This window comes from Plectropomus leopardus, chromosome 5, assembly GCF_026936395.1.
Source record: "Plectropomus leopardus strain MGB_pleo_1.0 chromosome 5, ASM2693639v1, whole genome shotgun sequence".
In the NCBI taxonomy this organism is placed as follows: Eukaryota; Metazoa; Chordata; class Actinopteri; order Perciformes; family Serranidae; genus Plectropomus; species Plectropomus leopardus.
The window spans coordinates 26,354,215-26,375,649 of record NC_142180.1 but is presented as its reverse complement, the minus strand read 5'-3'; the positions used below and the strand labels follow the sequence as shown (position 1 = coordinate 26,375,649).

The 21,435-nt window shown below is 39.1% G+C and overlaps 1 protein-coding gene across 1 annotated transcript; it reads left to right on the top strand.

Moving 5' to 3' along the window:
* The first annotated feature begins 443 nt into the window (after positions 1-443).
* tnni3k (TNNI3 interacting kinase) lies at positions 444-21,431 on the top strand. The gene is made up of 25 exons (XM_088077840.1): positions 444-583; positions 902-1,010; positions 1,179-1,264; positions 1,484-1,581; positions 2,527-2,637; positions 2,750-2,848; positions 2,951-3,089; positions 4,112-4,256; positions 4,342-4,446; positions 4,671-4,765; positions 5,351-5,500; positions 5,591-5,674; positions 5,770-5,826; positions 6,874-6,966; positions 7,063-7,120; positions 7,209-7,403; positions 8,602-8,706; positions 8,799-8,851; positions 10,237-10,289; positions 10,904-11,036; positions 12,132-12,241; positions 18,329-18,388; positions 18,469-18,638; positions 20,112-20,191; positions 20,716-21,431. The coding sequence occupies exons 1-25, from the start codon at positions 544-546 to the stop codon at positions 20,793-20,795; spliced, it is 2,508 nt and encodes an 835-aa protein (XP_087933966.1). The 5' UTR covers positions 444-543; the 3' UTR covers positions 20,796-21,431.
* The last annotated feature ends 4 nt before the right edge of the window (positions 21,432-21,435 follow it).

Here is a 21,435-nt window from a genome sequence, read left to right as displayed (position 1 = left end):
TAGTCTATAAAACTGTGAAACAAAGAGCACCTTCAACTTATATTTCTTAGTAGGCATTTTTCACAGCAGACATTTTGAAGTGCCAACACCTACTTTACCGACATGGTAGTGTCTGAGTCATGTTTTATCAGTGTGTCAAAATAAAAGTCCCCTGCTACTTTCATGGTTTTATCGAGTTGCCCATGTTCTTAATATTGAGGGGGACATGCTCCCTGCACTCCCCACCCTCACCTCAGATTTATGCCTATAAGCCAAAAAGGATAGACATGACAGAAACTACAAAAATGAATAATGTATATGGGGATTTATACTGTACATGCACGCGCGCGCACACACACACATACACACAGAGAAACCAGCCTGCTTGCATTTGGAGGGAGATCAGTTGTCGAAGTTGTGAGGCATTCCACTCAAAGGTGTTTATTTTTAGCCCACAGCTATGATCCCCCTTTATCTGGACCTGTGCAATTGTGAGTGTGAGATTGTGTTACTGCTTCACTAAGCTACACAGCACGTATTAACAAGAGAGGAGAGACCTTATCAATGGGAAACTACAAATCAAGACCGTCTCAGACGTGCACAGGTAACTGCTCACTGTGTTAATGATTGTGTGGGAATACTATCAATTTCTGATGTTTCCGCAGGGCTGATAATGAGGTGTAAATTGTAGAAAGAAAGGCTGGAGGGGTGGTTGTTTACTGTTGGCGGCCATCACTCTTAATCAGTTCATACAAGCCTGTTAATACAACTGTTGATGATCAACAAATATACATAACAAAGCTCAAATGCAGTTGTTTGGACTCTACAAGTTTATTCAGGAGGTGAAATATGCATATTCTCGCACACGGCCATGGAAATTAGATCATTAAATCATTCTGTTTATGATGACGCGGCTGTGAAGATGAGTGGAAGAAGAAGGTGGGCGAGTCGTACTCTGTGATCATAGAGAAGCTGGAGGACGACTTCCAGCTCAAAGAAAGTGAGATCTCGGACCTCAAACTCGCTTTCAGGTGACAAAAACGTTTTGTTTTTTAAAACTTAAATTATTCACTGAATAACCTACATTGAATTTATCAAGTAGTGTTTTTTAAGTCTGTATTCTCGTCAGACTGCTTACTTTCTGTGTCAGTCGGGTGTCATGTCTCACAAGCAGGTGATGTTGATTTTCTGTGGCTCAGCTCTGATGAAGCTTTTCAGAAGGTGAACTTGAGCTACCGAACGGAGAAGGGGCTGTCGCTGCTGCATCTCTGCTGCGTGTGTGGAGGTATGCATGACTACTGGAGGCTATTAATAACTCCTCAACAAATTGTGGCAGCGGAGGGAAGGATTACTATGAACCGACTGACATTATTATTGTCTGAATATGACCTCACTAGTGCTGGTCACAAACAAACAGAGTTAAAATAAACTGCACATGAGCACATGCACATGTGAACGTTGGTGCCATTTACAATATTTTATCATCACGTGTATTTGTGACCAGGTAACAAAGATCATATCCGCACCTTAATGGTCAAAGGCCTGCGCCCCTCCAGACTGTCCAGGAATGGATTCACTGCACTCCACCTGGCTGCTTACAAGGTGACAATTAAAGATAAATACGGTATTTATTTATTTTCATATTATGTTTCTAGCTGTAATTTATGTATTTGTCTTGCTTATGTGGTGGAGAGCTTTCCCACCACATGGTGGAGTGCAAGTACCAGTGTGGGGAAGTACTCAGATCTTAAAGTATAAGTATAAGTAGCAATACAACAATGCAGAAATACTCTGCTACGAGTTTAAGTCCTACATTCAAAATCTTACATTAGTACAAATAATACAAAAATAAAAGTAGAAACTGTACAATACGGCCTATTTCAGAATGATGAAATATTATTATTATTATTGATGCATTTATGTGTACACACGGTTCCTGAAGCTAAAGGCATGATAGATTTAAGACTTTATTAATGCAACTTATACAAGACCAGTTTTTTAATAACCAAAAATGAAAATTTTATTTTGCCCACTGTAACATAAAACATGACTTTTTTGTCCAGTGAAAAAGTCAGATTATCTATGTCAAATGTTGAAAAAATAACCCTTTTTGAGTGGTACACATGGAAGACAAGAACATGTTATGTTATCATTAAAGTATCTATTTGGTTTACAAACAGAAGTGGGAAATATCTGGTCTTTCTGGACAGTTTTCTGGGCAATTACGTGTTTCTCAATCTGCATGTGAGATTCCACTGCTTGGATTCCCATCACGACAAGTTTAAGAAATTGAGTTTATTCAATTCCTCAATAACAAAATAGACGTTTGCAATTATTCTGAGATTTTACAGTGCAATGTCAGAAAAAAATGACCCGTAAAATCCTACTTCTCATGTCTGAGCTTTTTTTTTTTAATTTTGAGAGATTCACTTAAGTCAATTTAGTACCAATTAAGGCCTTATTTTTAGATCACTGAATTCATTGCCTTTTATGACTGCATCATTTTAGTGTTGCAGCTTTCTATACTGGCTTGTGAATCCTCTGCAGGATAATGCTGAGCTGTTGACTGCACTCCTCCACGGAGGCTCGGATGTGCAGCAGGTGGGCTACGGCGCTCTCACTGCTCTGCATGTGGCCACATTAGCTGGGCACCATGAGGTGAGAGCTGGGCTTTTTCGGTCTTTAATTACTGAGAGGAACATTTTTTACAAACAGCTATGGGCTATTTATTGTGTTCATACATTGATAATGAGCCATTTATCACCACCAGGCAGCAGATATTCTCCTGCAGCATGGAGCTAATGTGAATGTTCAAGACGCCGTGTTTTTCACCCCTCTGCATATCGCTTCCTATAACAACTACGAGCAGGTAAAGTGCTTCATATTAACCACATTGTAACTGAGAGAAATGACACACTTTTCTCCTCTTAATCTATTTTAATGTTTTCTCTCATCTCTTTCTCCTTTTCAGGTTGCAAAGCTGCTGCTAAAGTTTGGGGCAGATGTGAATGCGAGTGGTGAGGTGGGTGACCGGCCGCTGCACCTGGCTGCAGCCAAGGGTTTCCTCTCCACCATCAAACTGCTGATGGGGGAAGGGAGCAAAGCTAATGGTGAGACCTTCAAGAGTGCTTCTTTACATCTTGTTAAAGGGACAGTTCACCCCAAATCAAAAATACTTACCTGTAGTGCTTTTTATGAACCTAGTGTGAGTTGCTTATGTAATGGGAGTAGATGGTACTCGGCTTAAAGCACTAAAAAGTATATTTGGAGAACTCAACAGCAATGTCTCTTTCCAGAAATTCTGACCTGTTTACTCAAGAAAATCCACAGACCTTGTGAGCAGTTTATGTAGGAACTATTTTCTTTGTACCAAACAACACCTCGAAACATATCATTGCGCAGAAGGAAGCGTGCATCTACTTACAGATGAGAGGCTCATGATCCTGACAGTGCGAGATGTTAACATTATTGGCATCTTCCTCAGCTAAGCTGTAACGTTAGCTAGCTCAGTGGTGCTAGTTGAGCTAGCAGTGACTAACTTGGCAAAAAATGTCCCATAAATTGCAAGAAATTCATTAAAGGTGATGAGAAAATTACATAAAAAATAGTCTTAAAAAAGAGGGGACTAATATTAGAAAATGATCCAAAAATAGGGAAGTGTCCAGAAAACTATATATATAATTATAATAATTGTATATTTAAACTATGTTACAGACAAAATGTGATAAAATATATAAAATAAATACTTCTGCAATTTTTCATTTTCAAATTTTTTTAATGGTCATTTTCTTGTTTGTTTTTTGGGGGTTTTCATGCTTAATTATCTTGTGACTTGTTTTTTCTTCTGCACAGTGATACAAAAAAGGACATTACTGTTTTTTTCAATGTTTTGGGTTTTTTTTGCACTTTGAGCACCACAAGCAGAGTACCATCTAGTTCCATCATATTGCAGAGAATGCAGACTTCCCTATGACCGAGCAAGCAACTCTCCAAGCAACTCACAGCAAACAATCTAGATTGATAAATAACACTAAATACAAAAGGGAAAATGTGTATTTTTTATTTTGGGGTGAACTGTCCCTTTCAAAGTTTCCTGAGAATGATTGTGAAACTTTTCTTCCCTTTTTTCCAGTAAACGCTCAGGACAATGAAGATCACGTTCCTCTCCACTTCTGCGCTCGCTTCGGTCACCATGAGATTGTGCGTTTTCTTCTGCAGGGCAACTTTGACGTGCAACCTCACTCTGTCAACATCTACGGGGACACACCATTGCACTTGTAAATGGTTTACAGTGTCAGTATCCTTCTTTGGGGTTTTTTGGTAGACATATGAAGTGCTGTATTAAATGCTGTGTCTCATCAGGGCCTGCTATAATGGAAAATTTGAGGTGGCGAAGGTGATCATACAACTTTCTGGCACCGACAGTTTGTCAAAGGAGAACATTTTCAGCGAGACGGCACTTCACAGGTCTTGTCTCACATGCTGTACATATTTCTGTAAAGTGTCTGAGTTTGTTGAAAAGTGATTTATAAATAAAATGTATTATTATCATTATTATTACTATTATAGTCTAGAAAAAACATGCTGACACATACTGTACAAAGACACAGACTGTATTGATGTATGAGTATCAACTTTAACCTGTGATACACGTTGCTCTGAGGTGGTAATGAGTACGTCTTGTGTCTCAGTGCATGCACCTATGGAAAAGACCTGGAGATGGTCAAGTTCTTGCTGAGCCAGAATGCGATGAGCATCAACAATCAGGGCAGAGACGGACACACAGGTGACGCTCCTTTAACTCTGTGAAACCTGGATTTACATCCATTTTCTTGTGCTGCCTTCAGACCCTTTGAAACCTGAGCAGATTGGTTTGTTTTCTTTGAAAAACATGGGGGAAAAAGGCAATGACCAACTTGGCAAGACATGTCCCACAAATTGCAAGAAATATGTAAAAGGTGACCAAAAAATACCAAAAAATCAGTTTTTAAAAAGAGGGTAGGATTATTAGAAAATTATCCCAAAAATTTGATTTAAAAAGTCCAGAAAACTGTATTTCTAATTGGAATAAAAATATAATAAAATATATAATATAAATACTTACAGAATTTTTCATTTTCAACACATTTTAAAGGTCATTTTCTTGTTTTGGGGGCTCCTGATTATTTTAAGGTAATTTTATTGTGATATAAGCAGTTCATTCTAAGGAAAACTTACTTATTACATTATATTCAATGCCTGCCAATACATCACCCTAAATCCTACACACTGCCCCTTTAAAACTCCTCTATAATCCTGTGCAATTAGTTAGATGAAGTGCAGGACAAGCTGTGTTTTTAATCACAATCATGTAATTAATGTCCATATTTAGCTCTACACAGTGCCTGTTTTCACGGCCACATCCGCCTGGTGCAGTTCTTGCTGGACAGCGGGGCCGACATGAACCTGGTTGCCTGTGACCCGAGCAGGTCCAGTGGGGAGAAGGACGAGCAGACCTGCCTGATGTGGGCTTACGAGAAAGGTCTGTCTGTACGACAATGAGCTGCCAGAAGAAATCAAATGACTACCAACATACTGAGCTTGTGGTTTGTTTTTGTTCTTATAACATCAGGTCATGACGCCATTGTCACCTTACTGAAACACTACAAACGTCCAGATGACTCCCCCTGCAATGAGTACTCCCAGCCGGGAGGGGGTGAGTCAGCCCTCTGAAAAAAACATTATGTGGACAACAAAAAATTCACACAAGTCCTCCCACCACTCTGCCTGAACATGTCGTCTCTCTTCCAGATGGGTCCTACGTTTCTGTCCCGTCTCCTTTGGGAAAGATCAAAAGCATGACTAAAGGTAGTGAGGTGAAGTGAAGCACAGCACATTTCACATCACTGTCAGCTGACATGACAGCACACACACCGTCTGTTGTCACAGGAGGGAGGGGGCTTAGCTGCTGGTGAAAACACCTGGCTGATTTACACTGAAACTACAGCTCTGTCTTTCTCTGTGTGATATTCATACTTCATATCTTATCTTATCTTATCTTATTTGGTGATCTGAATGAGATGAAACCCACATTTAAAGCCTCTAAACCAGTGGTCTCCACCCTTTTTCCTTCAGGGACCCCTTTTCTATCATTGAGCAAACTGACTTTGTGATATATTTTATGGATATTTCATATTTAAAATTGTATAATTAATTCAAATAGTCGATGCAATAACTGCAGGAAGTTTGTTTAAAACAAGTGATTTGGACAAATTTTGAACAGATTATTGCCTGATTATATAACATCAGATATGGGTTTTACTTATTTTTTTTTTAGCAATTTCAGTGATTTCCTATCCCTGACACATTATATTCAATTTTCTTGCACTCCTTCAAATCAAGAAGGCCCCTGTGAAGCTTTGGCAAACCTTAGTGGGGGTCAGGACCCCCAGGTTTTGAACCAGTGCTCTGAAAGTCAAGGGTTAAACATGAAAAATGCCATTCATGCCATTTGGCCTAAAGAGGGCACTATCACTCACTGGAATTTACAAGCAGCTGTCTTTTAGGCATAAAAGGAGAATCATGTGTGGAGCAATTTGATTTAAAAAAAATCAGCCAAGATTTTGATAGTTGATCAATTTTTTTACTGCTTTAAACATATTTTTATTCAGGATACTTGTATTTTATTCATATTTTCTCAACATTTTTATACCTTTACTGTAATCTGAGTATTATTTGATCTCAGTTTCTTAAATAAAACACCAGTTAATACACCAGGTAATGCAAATAAACCTGGATAGAGAGCACTAAATTAAAAAGAGCATTTTTCTTTGTGGAGTAAAGATCAATTTAACACCTGTACAGTTCTGCAGTGATCAGATAAAGATATTGCAAGACGTTGTGATCTGTTTTCAGAGAAGGCAGAAGTTCTCCTGCTCCGAGCGAGCCTCCCATCTCATTTCCATCTTCAGCTGTCTGAGCTGGAGTTCAATGAAATCATCGGATCAGGTAACACTGCTATATATGTTTTCTGTTTTCCTTTCAATCAATGTGTTTCAGATAATCAGATATTATTACTGAGCATCAAATCTGTTTCACACTCAGGCTCATTTGGAAGAGTCTACAAAGGCAAATGCAGGAACAAAATTGTAGCCATAAAACGGTAATTTTCCTCTTGAAGTTCCTCTAAAGATGACGTTTTGCAGCCACACATTGGTGAGGGGTAAACTTATTCGCTCTGTTATTTGCAGCTATCGAGCCAACACGTACTGCTCTAAGTCGGATGTGGACATGTTCTGCAGAGAGGTCTCCATCCTGTGTCGCCTCAACCACCCCTGTATCATCCAGTTTATGGGGGCGTGTCTGGATGACCCCAGCCAGTTTGCCATCGTAACCCAGTATGTTTCTGGAGGCTCTCTGTTCTCGCTGCTGCACGAGCAGAAGAGGTGAGGAAGTGCGTGTTACACACTAGAGCTTGTGGTATACTGGACACAAGCTAGGAAACATTAGGACATCCACTTTACACTTTGTGGCATCACACACACTGTCACGCCATCCAGCACAACAGTCTTGTAATGAGTTAGCGCTGAAACAACTGGTCGATTAATCCAGTTTTTAATGGACGTGAAATTAAATCAATGAAATCAACAATGTTGATTTTCATTTAATTAATCACCATAGATTTAAAATATCTGTTTCCAGCTCGTCGTCCAACCTGAACGTGGCTGGAAGGCGTCAGATGAGAATGTGACGCTTTTAATACATGCTGGTGGATGGCACTGGCCATGTCCACGTGCAATGCGTACGGGCAGCGTCACTTGTTAATGTGGCAGGACGGAGCCAGTCACGTGCGCATGAAACACCAAAGGACTCAAGTAATAACGCTGCCAGTAACGACGTCATTTAAGAAGCACAAGTATGCTTACAGAGCAGGCGGCTGAGGAGGTGGATGCGTCCCACAAACAACTGACTTTAGTGAGGTAGTCCAGAGTTCATTTCCTCTGTGGATGTGGATGTGTGTGTGTGGGTTGTTTTTTTTTTCTACACCTCACCATGTGCTTCTTTTGCCTAAACTTTACCAGCCATGATGCTGCTTCATCCTGCCATGCGCATTTGTTGACATCATGATAATGGCATCATGCTGTGAAAACTGCTGCACAGAAGGATACATAAAACGTCATAGGTCATAAGACGCTGAAGGTCACTGACAGAGCAGCACAATGCGACAGTTTGGGATGAGAACGTGTTGTAAACTCACTAAAGGAAGCTTAAAAAGTCCCTTGCGGTCAGGTGCGTTAACATCAGGTCCGTTTGATTCCTCATACGAGTGACTAATCTTGATGCTGAGATCTAAAAAAAGCTTGAATTACCTTAAGGAGTTCCTCACTGTCTTACAAGGACATGTTTGCACAGCACAGCCGACTGTTTCAGGTCTCATTATCCTCCGTGGAAGCGTCCCCTCTCCGATCTCTCCTCTCGGTTGCGATCATCATCGATCCAGATGAAGTGTTCCGCTAACTGTGTGGCCAGGTGCTGTCTTTATAGACCGTCCTATTGATCCGTGTAAAGTGCTGTGTGTGATTGGCAGGGGAGCATTGATCCGCCGCTAAGTGGCTGCTGCTTTAATGATGTGTCCATGGACAGGCTCATCGACCTGCAGTCCAAGCTCATCATTGCCATCGACGTTGCCAAGGGCATGGAGTACCTGCACAACCTCACCCAGCCGATCATCCACAGGGACCTCAACAGGTGGGCGCCACGCTGAGATAATATGCGGTGTGATGGTATTGGCAGTCTGAAATAACTGTTGTCGTTACTGATAAAGCATGTGATCCTTTCAGCCACAACATTCTGCTGTATGAGGACGGACACGCGGTGGTTGCTGATTTTGGGGGTAAGAGACAAGGAAAACAGAGCTGCACTAAGCTTTTTTTTTTTTCTCGTTTTTTTTAAGCAGCTATAGCTTTACATTTGTAAGAGAGAGGATTTGTTGATTTTAATAACGACTATAAAAGTGCACTCAGTAGTTGCAGATCTTCACCACACGTCTGCACGAGCTGATCGCAGCCACTCTGGACTTATATTCAAGCAGACGTACTGGTTTCAGAAGCTTTCCAGAAGCTAATAAAAGTGAAAATAAACGCTTCATATTTTAGGTGGAGCTGGAGCGTATTGTACAGAACATATCGATTTCGCCTGCAAACATGCACCGTATGCAAAATACAGATAGCAGTGTAATTATGAGGATGAATGTATTTTACAGTATTAACTTTTTTGAAGGTTTAAGCACAACAAAGTATGAAATAAAATTAAACGCAATAAAAACAGACCAATAAAAAAATCCATGTAACTACAAAGCATGCTTACTTGCTTATGGTAGATGCATAAATATAAAGGAAAATTACCAAATCAACAAAATCTTCAAATCTACAAAATGGGGCAGGTAAAACGCTCCACGCTCCCAGTGTGGTATCATGTTGTGTAGCTGACGGAACAAAACCGGTACAAAGCTGGACCGCAGACAGCTGCCGAAGGCAGAACTGTCCCTCCTGGCTCCCTTACAGTCAAGACAGCAGCACATTTAATAAAAAAATTGAATTTTCTCATCTTGTATCGTGCTACTTAAGTAGATCACAACACATCAGGTACGGAATTAATCTACAGATGGTCCGGTTCAAAATTAAACCAAACTCTTTTATGGATGTCCATTTTTGACGCACGACGAAGGCTAAAAAAATTGCCTGTAACAGACAGTCAGGGTTGTTGTTCTTGCCTGATTTCCTTCTGGTATAAAACAGTCAATAAAGCAGGTTTTTCAACAATTCTGAGCCGCATTACATCTTTGTGAATACAAAATGTGCACACAAAATAGGAGGCTGATTGGTCTAGTATTTTGTGAGATGAATTACAGACAGACAGATACACACATGTACACACAACCAAACGCATGGCTCATAATAAAACTCACCCTTGCCCTCTTAAATCCACTTAAGAGTTTTGTTGCCACAGTCTCAGTAGCTCATGCCTAATGATAGCTCATTTTGGCAAAGTTTTGTAAGCTAATATCTCTTCTATCACCTTTTCCCACACTCAAGGGATTTTTTGTTTGGTCTGGTAGCCATGTTTCTGTTGGTTTCACATTAATTTCTCGTAACCAAAGCTGCTTTTCACTGGCTCGGCTCATTGTGAGTGAGTCTAGATTAAAGTTCAGCTAAACGACGCAGCTACCAGTGGATGCACATTAATTGTTTCACTGCATGTCTGTCTTTCTATCTGCAGAATCTAGATTTCTACAGACTGTGGAAGAGGATAACATGACCAAGCAGCCAGGGGTCAGTGCCATTTCTCTTTTTTTTCATTTACTTGATGACATACAAAACTTTTTGGAAAGAGTTTTTTCTCCTCCGCTCTTACTCTGACACCATCTGCAGCATCTATGAAGAATAAGACACTTTTGTATTATGCTGTTATTTTGCCGGGAATTCAAGCCACAGCTTCTGCTGGCACCTGCCATCAATTACCCACCAGCTAAAAAAAAAAAAACTGCCTTCATGCAGATTTTGTCTGAATGTGCTGACTCATCACTACCCAGAGTGCTTGGCCTGCAGTTTGGAGTTAAGTGTGTTACGTCTCCAGGGAACTGCCTGTTGTGAGGAACTACTTGCCCTTGCTGGGACACAGTGTTTATGTCAGTAATTGGGCCTCAATGTGTGTGTGTGTGTGTGTGTGTGTGTGTGTGCGCACGCTAGTTTGTGTGTGATCGCCTTATGTACTGAAATACCACAATGTTTATCAAACTCATTCAAAAAAATAAAAATAAAAAATCTTCAAGGCAGTACAGATTCACATAAATCCAGAGCCTCACCGTCTTTACCATGTGTGTATGTGCATTTATGTGTGTATGTGCATATATAAAGTGTGTGTCTGTGTGTGTGTGTTTGTGCAGAACCTGCGCTGGATGGCTCCCGAGGTGTTCACCCAGTGCACTCGCTACTCTGTGAAGGCAGACATGTTCAGCTACGCCCTCTGTCTGTGGGAGCTGCTTACTGGAGAAATTCCCTTTGCTCATTTGAAACCTGGTACTATATATTATATAAACTGTATATACACGTTAGTCCTGGTTTAAAAGTTGACAGTGTTTGTGCATACTAGAGTTAAAACTGAGGGAGAGATCCCACAATACACCTTTTTTCACAGCAGCCATTTTAAATAGGGCTGTACCCAACTCAGAATTATGCCAGTCAAATCGGATCCAGTTTTGTAATACTAATTCGTTTAGTTTTCCGTACAAAATTTGAAAGTTTGAACGGGCTCCGCAGAACATTCAGTGGGCCGGCAGCATTCAAGTCATATAGTTAACAAGCTGACGGCGCTAACAACGCATCGCAAATGCACAACATTTTTTGCCGACACTTGATATTATGAAAATATATAATCAAAAGTTCAAAAGTCAGACTGTATCCTATGAATTTGCTGTAAGCTGCAAATTCACCACTTTTCTTTTCTCCCTCCATGCCGCTGCCTGCATGTCTGCATCTGTAAAGAGTAGTATGAAAGTCAAGAGCACTCACTCTGCAGCAAAATCTGGGCAGAAAAATGTTTCTAGAAGTCCACTGCTCTGAAAAAAACGACTTCTCAACTTGAAGCAATCTCAGTTGAAGGTCTCTGACTGACGACTCGAGTCTCTGATTGTCGAGGGACAGCCCTAATTTTAACACGTCACAGCAGCAACAGCAAAGGTGAAAATACTAAAAAATTATATCTGATGCTTAAATTGCATCAGCCTTTTAGGGAATCCACTCAACATCACTCTGAACCACAGCTGTCAACCCCCTGTTTGCAGTTGCAAGGAAAACTCAGGGAACAAACAAAGTCATTAAGATACATCATAAATCAACCATCTGCAAAAATCTCTGGCAATCAATGTTGTTGTTTTCTGGTTGTTCAAAGTATACCGATGCATCAACCAAACAGCCATTGGAATATATAGGATATATATTCCAGTATATAGGAACATATAGGAGTACACCCTCCTGATCAATTACCATTACCACTGATTGAAAGCACATACAAACTAATACAAGAACAATACAACAGAACACAATCACAGAACAAAAAAGGCTGTTAGACAAAACCATTTCAAAACTAAATTTAAGATGTACGTCTGTCCACAGCTGCTGCAGCAGCAGACATGGCCTACCATCACATCCGGCCACCTGTCGGCTACTCCATCCCCAAACCCATCTCTGCTCTTCTGATGAGAGGCTGGAACGCCTGCCCAGAGGTAAATCACCTTTTTGAAGTTCGTTCAAGCTCTGTGTTCTCAATAATTAACACTTTTATTTCATGGTGCACAATCTAGATAAAGGGACAGTACATCCCAAAATCAAAATACATATTTTCTCCTTTTATCTGCTCTATTATTTATCAAAATGTATTGTTTTTGTGTGAGTTGCCGAGTGTTGGAGATATCAGCTGTAGAAATGTCTGCCTTCTCTCCAATATAATGAAACTAACTGGCACTCTTCTTGTGGTGCTCAAAGCACCAAAAAATACATTTGAAAAACTCAACAGCAGTGTCTCTTTCCAGAAATTATGACCTGGTTACTCGAGATAATCCACACACCTTGTTGTGAGCAGTTTCATGGAGGAACTATTTTCTTCCTACCAAACTACAGCGGCCAACCACAACGATGTGCAGAAGGAAGCGTGGATCTACTCCTATCTCACCACTGAGCCAGCTAACGTTACAGCTCAGCCGAGGAGGGCACCATTAATGTTTACATTTCATAGCTGGGACCAGATTTGGTTCAGGGGGCCAGTTTATAGCTATCAATCCAATACAACAGACCAAGAAAAAGAGATATATTTGATATACTTGTTAGGAAATTAGTAGTAGAAATAAGGGGTGGGCGATATGACTGTAAAAAAAAATCAAGCGATATTTCAGGGTATTTTTGCGATAATACTCCTGACGATATGACAGAAATGCTGAGAGCATTTCATGAATAATTTCAACACATAATTGCAAAAAGTAAGTTTAATAGTTGTATATGTCAACATAAATGTAGTTTGCCTTCAAATATTTAGTAAAAACTGAACATAAATTATCTCTCAGTTCTTTAGTTTGTAAACAACAGTATCTGATAGTGAGATTCTGGTTCTGTATACAATGTAAATATTACAACTAAATAAAATCGAACAAAAATTACACATCTAAACAGTTGCCAAATACAAAAAAACATTCTAGTTTTTTTCTCCACCTGGATCTGTTCACACTACTATTTCTCCTCCACTCCTCTTGCAGTAGTGTGTCACTTGGCGCAGACCAATCAGACCCCCGCACACACACACACACACAAACACACCTGCATTTATTTTGACAGACTGTCATGTTGCGATAACTATCAAACATACATATATAGTTTTGTTGTCGTGCCACAAGCGTGTGGGTTTACATTTGGACAGGCTTATGACAAAATTATCTGACGAAACCGATTCCTGCATGCGCATGAAAGAAAGAAAGAGGAAGAGAGAGATGCTGTGCTGCTTGGAGCCTCTGACAGTTTACTTTGAGTGGTAAGTCGCTAAAAAAGTCTGAAAAGTCCGGGGCTGATCATAAAACATTCAGCATGCCCCGGCCACTGGATCCACACTACTGCAGCTGCTCCTGGCTGGTAGCAACTTTGCTTTCGTCATGGTATGACGCCATAATGTCAACAAGTCGAAATATTATCACGATATGAACTTTTCTTATCATATTGAAAATCATACCAGTATTATCTTGGACGATATGATATGGCACATCCCTAGTAGAAATACACATTAATGGGTACAATATCACGCATTTTACATGTAAACACAAGTAATTGTAGACTCAAATCCCTGACAAAAACATCCAAAATTTTAATATTTTCCTGTTTTATCCTCACTTTGGTTTGATTTAAACCTATTTGAAGTGAAGAAATATTTTCAGCTTTGGGTGTTTTAAGTTGTTGTTTTGTTTCTTGGCTCTCTCTGAATTCACTCAGTTCTAGGATCACTTTTTTTCTAGTTAGGCCTGTTTTAAAAGTTTATTTCTCCCTTGGTTTACTCAACCACTACCCAAGTTTGAATTCACAGTAACGCAACCCTTTTGTATTACCAATTCTGCACAAAACAAATGTTTAAAAAAATCACTTTCACTCAGGATCAATAATCAAAAACTAAAATTTCACAAATCGATAAAGTCAATATTCACAACTCAGTGTTGTTAAGTCCTTAACAAGACCAAACGAGCTCCACGAGCTATAGCAAAAATACTTAAAGTTCAGTCCTACCACAATCCAGGCGTGTGAACCAGTGTCCTTATCCTCCAGGTGCAGGTTGGTCTTGCTGAAGTTGACACCTGTCCACTAGGATTTCTTCTACAGGTGGCTCACCATCTTGTTTTCCCAGGTTAACAGGGCAACACACACACACAAATGTTTCAGTCTTACATATTTCTTAACAAAATGAAGAATTTGAGAAGGATTAGCAACAAAATACAAGTTAAAACATAACATTTAAACTGAACCGCACCCAAAAATTGCAGCTGTGTTTCCCTCACATTACTACCCGGGCTAAACTTGACCATGCCTGTTGCATGTAGTTTCTCCACAGGGATGACGTTTTTCTGTAGGCCAAAGTGGAAGCTAACGTCGCCCTGTTTCAAAGCCTATGGGAGTTTTTCACTGGATTTTGGATCATTGCAGAAAATAAGCTCTGTAGTAAACAAATGTTTCTGACACTGACAGGTTTTGTTCAGCAAGATAATATTCACAAATGAACACCACTTTTAAGCCTAAATGTAATCACCAGAAGTAAAATGCTAATGCTAGGCTAAAACGAACTACACTACCAGTCGCGTTGCCACAGTTACGAGGCTTTATGCAGTTCGGCGTGATGACGTTCTGTAGTCTCATTTAGCCACTTGTTAGCAACTCCTCAAAGTTTGAGAGTAGGGAATTTACTAACGTATTTTATGTCGCAGAACAAAACGTTAAAGTCTCCTTAGCTAACGTGAACCACAAATTTAAGGATTCCAATTAAAAATTGCATTAAAAAACATTGACTTTGAGAAGAGGGACGCCACAAAATACACGAAATAAAATGTAGCCTCGCGGTCTTCGCGTAGCTACGGACAAATGCAGCTTTAAATTCAACGTGAAAAACAAGGAAACAGCATGCTTACTGATACAAGGAAGACAGTTTTCAACTCACCATATCATCGTTCAAAACGGAAACAAAAACCAGAATTCAGCAAATGTACATAGGGGGTGAAAACAAAATCCTCCAAAATGTACGTCCCTCCTAAAGTTGCTCTCGCTCACATGCTATTCAAAGTTTACGCTTCCTCACCAGCACGCGGTGCTACGCCTGCAGTGATTGGCTGTTACCTGCCGCATCTGTTAAAGGAACAGTACACAAAGTAAAATAGTAAAAATCTACAAAACTACCGTTATACAGTATTGTTAATACCCATTAACAGGAAACTATTGTCATATCTCTGCTTACATTATATGTATTTTTGTCAAACCATTTATTTGTTTATGGTTATATTAACCAAGGTTACAGCCTCTCATCCATGAGTAGATGCACGCTTCCTTCTGCGCAGTGATACAGTAAGTGGAGTTCAGTAAAGTGAAAATAGTTCCTACATGAAACTGCGCAAAACAAGTTCAATTATCTTGGGTAACTGGGTCATGATTTCTGGAAAAAGAAATTGCTGTTGAGTTTTTCAATTTTTAAAAAAAAATTTCAAATTTATTTTCTTTATCAAATTGGCTTGATTTCTTCTTTACTATAGGATGGAGGCAGTGAAGAACAAAAGGAAAAATAACCCCAAAATTAGCGAGAAATTAGTAGAATGTATAAGAAAATTATCTGAAAATCTGTTTTAAAAAAGAGGATAAACAGGACTTGAAAAAGTGCTTAAAATATAATAATTCTGCAACATCATTTAAAATATGTAATTATGCTAAATAAATATAATATTTCCCTGGCTTCTTTTGTTTTGCCCTTGAAATTTCTTCCTAAGCTTTTATCAATTTGATTTTCTAATTCTACAAATAGCTTACAATTTGTGGAACATTTTGTACCAAGCTGCCTTTTTCCTGTTTTTGAAAGACATCAAACCAATTTTCTTTGTGTTCAAAGGTTTAAATACTTGTGAGAGGTCTCTGAAAACAGCACAAGAAAAGTGATGTTTCTACTATGTGCTGTTCTGTCTAACATAAACCCAATGATGGCTCTGTACTTTCAGACTGTAAAATGATAACACCCTGCCATGTCATTAGCCTTGTAGACATACTGAGGCTCAGAGAGACAACTTTTGCTGAGTCGGCTGTTCCTGCAAACATGTGCAGCAGTAATAAATGGGACCAAATCTCCCCAAACGACACATTATTGCACCGCTGTTCATATTCAGGAGCACACATGATCTGACGATCCCCCCTGAGTGCTGAGATGTTCTTTATTAGCCTGCATGTTTTTTTTTCTCTGCCTCATTAAGACACATTATAACACGGCCGAGCATGTAGGTACATTTCTCCCTGAGTGGTACATCTCCTAAAGGTTGTCAACCAGTTGCTTGCTCCCTCTGTGGTTGCTATGTCCCATAACGACTTCGTCAAGACACTTTTAATGATCACAAGAGTGTGATTAGTCTCAGTTGTGCAGTAGATCCCCTGTGTTGTTTAAAAGTGGGCCACACTGTTCTGTGTTTACTGGATTTTAATCAAAACATGTGTTAAAGCCTAAGAAAAGATTTTATAACACAGCATTTTTTTCCCTCTGACACCACTATAATCTGAAATTGCAAAATGTTCTTTATAGGATCATAATAACTTTCCAAACCATTAAACTGCAGTGAACTATTTTTTCTATGGAGCAGTAAATACTTAATTACTGACAAATTATATTTGCACAAAATAATTAAAGAACGTTAAAGGTAAACTACTGTAAAACTTAACAACCCATGGTATTATTTGCTTGAATAGCAAGCTTATATTTGGGACAAGCGTATATATGGGACAGGCTTTTATTTAGTGTTGCTCAGCAGCGATGTACACTGGCTTTAAAATAAAAATGGAGAGAAGGTAATGAGCAATAAAACAAGAAATGACCCAGAAGTTAGCAAGAAGTATGTGAAAAGTACAAGAATTATAATATTAACACGAGAAAAAGTAACAAAAAAATAGTTTTAAAATTCAAATAATTCTGTAAAATACTTTTAAATATATAATTATGAATATAGTTTACTGGACATTTTTCCTTAGTTTAAAAAAAGTTAGTAGTACATCTACTAATTTTTTTGAATCTCCGTTGTTTACTCTACTAGTAATACCATCTTCTTTTCTTATTTAGTGTTCACAGTGTCGGTAAAATTAACTGAATGACTGAATTGCGGAGAATCTCACCAAGCTAACAATGTGTGTAGCATGTCCATATTGACAAAAGTTTAAATATCAATACATATTTATGTGATCTAAGCAGCTAACTAATGTTAATTACAGCAGGGAGCCAACAACTTGGTTTTATCCATCCAAAGAACTGCTATAAAAATGAACTGCATGGCAAAAAGACCAGGCCTCTAAATGAGACGAGCCTTTATTTGTCAAAATGTGTCGCCACACCGGGCTAGTATAAGGGACTTGGCATTTAATTGGGACTAGGCTTTTATTTGAAATTATACAGTATCACCTGAAAAAGTGAACACCAACCTTAGATGTAGTCTCATTTTGGAATGAACATTGTCTATTTGCTGTTATATAATAGAGTCCGGCACTGAAATTCTTCCATTTTATAAAGCCAGACCTCAGCTGCCCACTGTGACCATAAATGCCCTAAACACAGCGAAATATGAGAAACATAAGAAAATCCAGGCAGAGGACTGAGTCTTAACAATTACATCGCTACACACTTAGGTGTGATTGTATAAGTGATCGTTTTTTGTTGTTTTTTAAATCCTGTATAGTTAACCTTTAAAATTCGTTCACATGTTTTTATCTGTTCTCTCTTGTCTTAATATTTTTGTGTTTCCTTGGTCTCCTGTATTAAAGCAGCATGTGCAGACAGGCCTTGGCCTGTATCTGAGGATGTGATGTATAATTGAACAGCTCCGGGGTGGCAGTGTTTGTTGTTTTGCAGTGTGGCAGGAGATGTGAGGGCTGCCTTTGAAGCAGAGTTCACCTTTGCTTCATGTGTGGGTGGACTAAAATGAGCACCACATATACAGGACAGTGTTTGAGAGAATACACCAGTGTCTGTCTGTTTTGGGAGAACGTGATGCGTTTGATTGTTCAGCACCAAAGCAGAAATGAATTAAAGTGAATTTTTTTTCAAATTTCAGGACAGGCCCGAGTTTTCTGAAGTGGTTTCAAACCTGGAGGAATGCTTGTGTAATGTTGAGGTACATAAAATCCAACATAAATGTCATCCTGTTTAACACTGCAGTGCATGACACATATTGTTGTCACATTTGTGTGGCAGCTGATGTCTCCAGCCTCCAGTAACAGCAGCGGCTCCCTGTCGCCCTCCTCCTCCTCTGACTGTCTGCTCGGGCGCGGAGGCCCCGGCCGGAGCCACGTGGCCGCCCTGCGCTCCCGTTTCGAGCTGGAGTACGCTCTCAACACTCGAGCCTACGCCTTCTGGACTCAGAGGTGAGAGAACTCAAGCACCTCGACAGACAGGTGAAGGTGGAGAGGACGAGAATAATTTATTGCACAATGGCCACATTCACAGTGACCCAATAACCCAGTTATATCGCTTTTAATTTGATTTGAAAAATGGAAAAAAATGCCTTTGCTTCTTAAATGTCTTTAAATGATTTATATGGTTCATTATCTAATTAACATGTGTATGAGCCACAAAATAGGCTCTGAAAGTAATCCAACTCTCTGAAACCTGAGCAAATTGGCTTGATTTCTTTCAAAAACATGGGAAGAAGGCAGTGAGCAACGAAGGAAGAAATGACCCAGAAATTAGTTTAAAAAAATAAAAATACAATGAACTTACCTGAAATTGAGAAAAAAATGGAAATGACACAGAAAAAGTGCTTAAAATTATAATAATTTAAAAAAATTTTAAAAAAGTGTAATTATAAATATATATTTTTCATGGCTTTTTAAAAATATTTTCCTAAATCTACAACTTTCTTACAATTTGTAGAACATTTCTCGCATTGCCTTTTTGTTTCCCCAATTTTTTTGAAAGAAATCGCACTAAATTGCTCAGGATTGCACGTTTTAAATACTTGCAAAAGGCATCTGAAAGCAGCAGAAGATAAATGATGTCAGACCAGGTTTCAAAGGGTTAAAAAGCTTTAACTAAGAAATCTGAAATTGTTTTTTTCACCGGGGGAAGCTCAGTTAAATGTTTTGTGCTTAAAACTCTGCTAACTGAACACATCGTGTCCAGGCTTGCTCTAATTTGGACAGGCTTTGTTGAGACGGATGAACAATTGCTGTGCCAGTAACAAGCAGACCAGTTAAGATACTTACTGCAACAGTGAGGACGGGAGTTGCTCGGATACCAAACAGGAAACAAAGGAAAGCAAATGCAATAAAACATGCATGGCATTCTGAGCGAGGAGGAAGGCCTCTATTAGACGCCCAGCTTTCAGCCTCTGAGCTCTGTGTGTGTGTGTGTGTGTGTGTGTGTGTGTGTGTGTGTGTGTGTGTGTGTGAGTGTGTGCATGTGTGTGTCGGAGCCTGGTAACAGTCACTATGAACTTAGATACAGGAGGTGGGATTATTGTGGTGTGGCAATGACTTGTCAGTATTTCCCTGGTGCTCCATCAGAAGTTAGACAACACGTCTCAAATTCAACCACGTGAACTTTCACGTGTCGTAAATACAAAATGTTCATCTATCAAATGTTAAGCAGCATGAACACTGTCCAGGTTGTGTTCTGCGGTCGACCCATCAAACCTGTCATCAATTTTGTATACTGAACTCCTGCAGAGAAAGTGAGAGCAGCTCAGTAATAGGTCGGACATCACATATTGAATTTCTCCTGCTTCTATCTGGCTCCATCTCATCTGTCTTTCTCCATGTAAACAAAGCTGTATATAATTCTGGACTAGTGTTGCTCTGCAGTTGACTGATGTGTTGATTTTAGCTTTTATTTTTCAGTGAACGGCGTCGGGCATCTGGAGGCCTTTCACTGGAGGAACTCAGGAGGAACATGCAGTTTTCTCCGATTGATCGAAACGGTTTGTTTTCAAAATCCGTGCACATTGTTCCTGTACAGAGACAGTAATTGTTTTTTAAAAGTCGAGCGAGCAAATTAAGTATCACCTTCAACTGTGCTTTTACAAATGCTGGCTCTTGGTGGGAATTTGTTGGAATAGTTGGGTCTCTGTAAATTAAAAGTTTGTAGTATAGACCTTCTCTATATGCAGCAACAGGTTATACAGGTTCATTTTTTTTCTAAAAAAAGACCTAGTATTTCCTAAAAAAAAAAAAAAACAAGGGAGCGAGACAGGAGTAAAAGCTGCATTTGGTGGGACCTATTTTCAGCGGCGGGTGAATACACATTTGAAGCTCTAATGAGCTTTCTGACAGCAGGATGATGTCTGAGTTTTTTAATGCAATTTATTTTTAATAATGATGATATAGAATTTGTTCTTTAAGTGTGAATGACAGTAATGTTGTTATTGTCAAATTAATAAATCAAAAATCAAACTGATCATAAATGGACAGAATGTCACATTCGTCACTGATTTGTCTTTTTCAGGGTACGTGTCTGATCCCATGAGCACCATGAGATTTCACTCTTCCTACAGCAGCAGTGGCAGCTTCGAGGACAGCAACTAAACACCCTGTAATTATTATCATATCAATTTAGACATTCATGCATGATTTTGACTGTGCAGTTTAATTAGAACTGTATAAATAGATGTTAGAGGTAGTAGCCATTGCCAACACATTTGCAAACTAATGTGTCTTTTGTTGCAGCATTATGTATTTGGATGAGCTGTTTATGAATTTACATACATTATACAATCTTTTTTTATATTTCTTGAGGCTTGTTGTTCTTGTAAATACTGTATGTGTGACAAAATTTGTTTTTGTGTACGTGGTTTGCAGAAATCTGAAATCAAAGTTCCTCGTCAATGTGTGCATTAGGTCAGTGTGCACACGTCTTTGTTTAAGTAAAATAAAAATGAAAAAAATCAGAGTTTCTATCCATCTCACTGTTTTTATTTTTAGTGGCTAGATCACACAAGCGTTCAGTCACTGACAGATTTCAAATGAAAAGATGAAGCCTAACAAACCCACACTAGCCATTAAAAATTAGTTGAAAAAGCAATATATATAAATATTACGTATCTTTTTTAAATAAGAGGTAGTGTTAGCAGCAATAATGACACAGGTGCCTAGATTTTACATTTCACAATGTCACCACTGTTTTATTTGACTAAGTAGCAGCCTAATGGTGAAAAAGTTATCACAG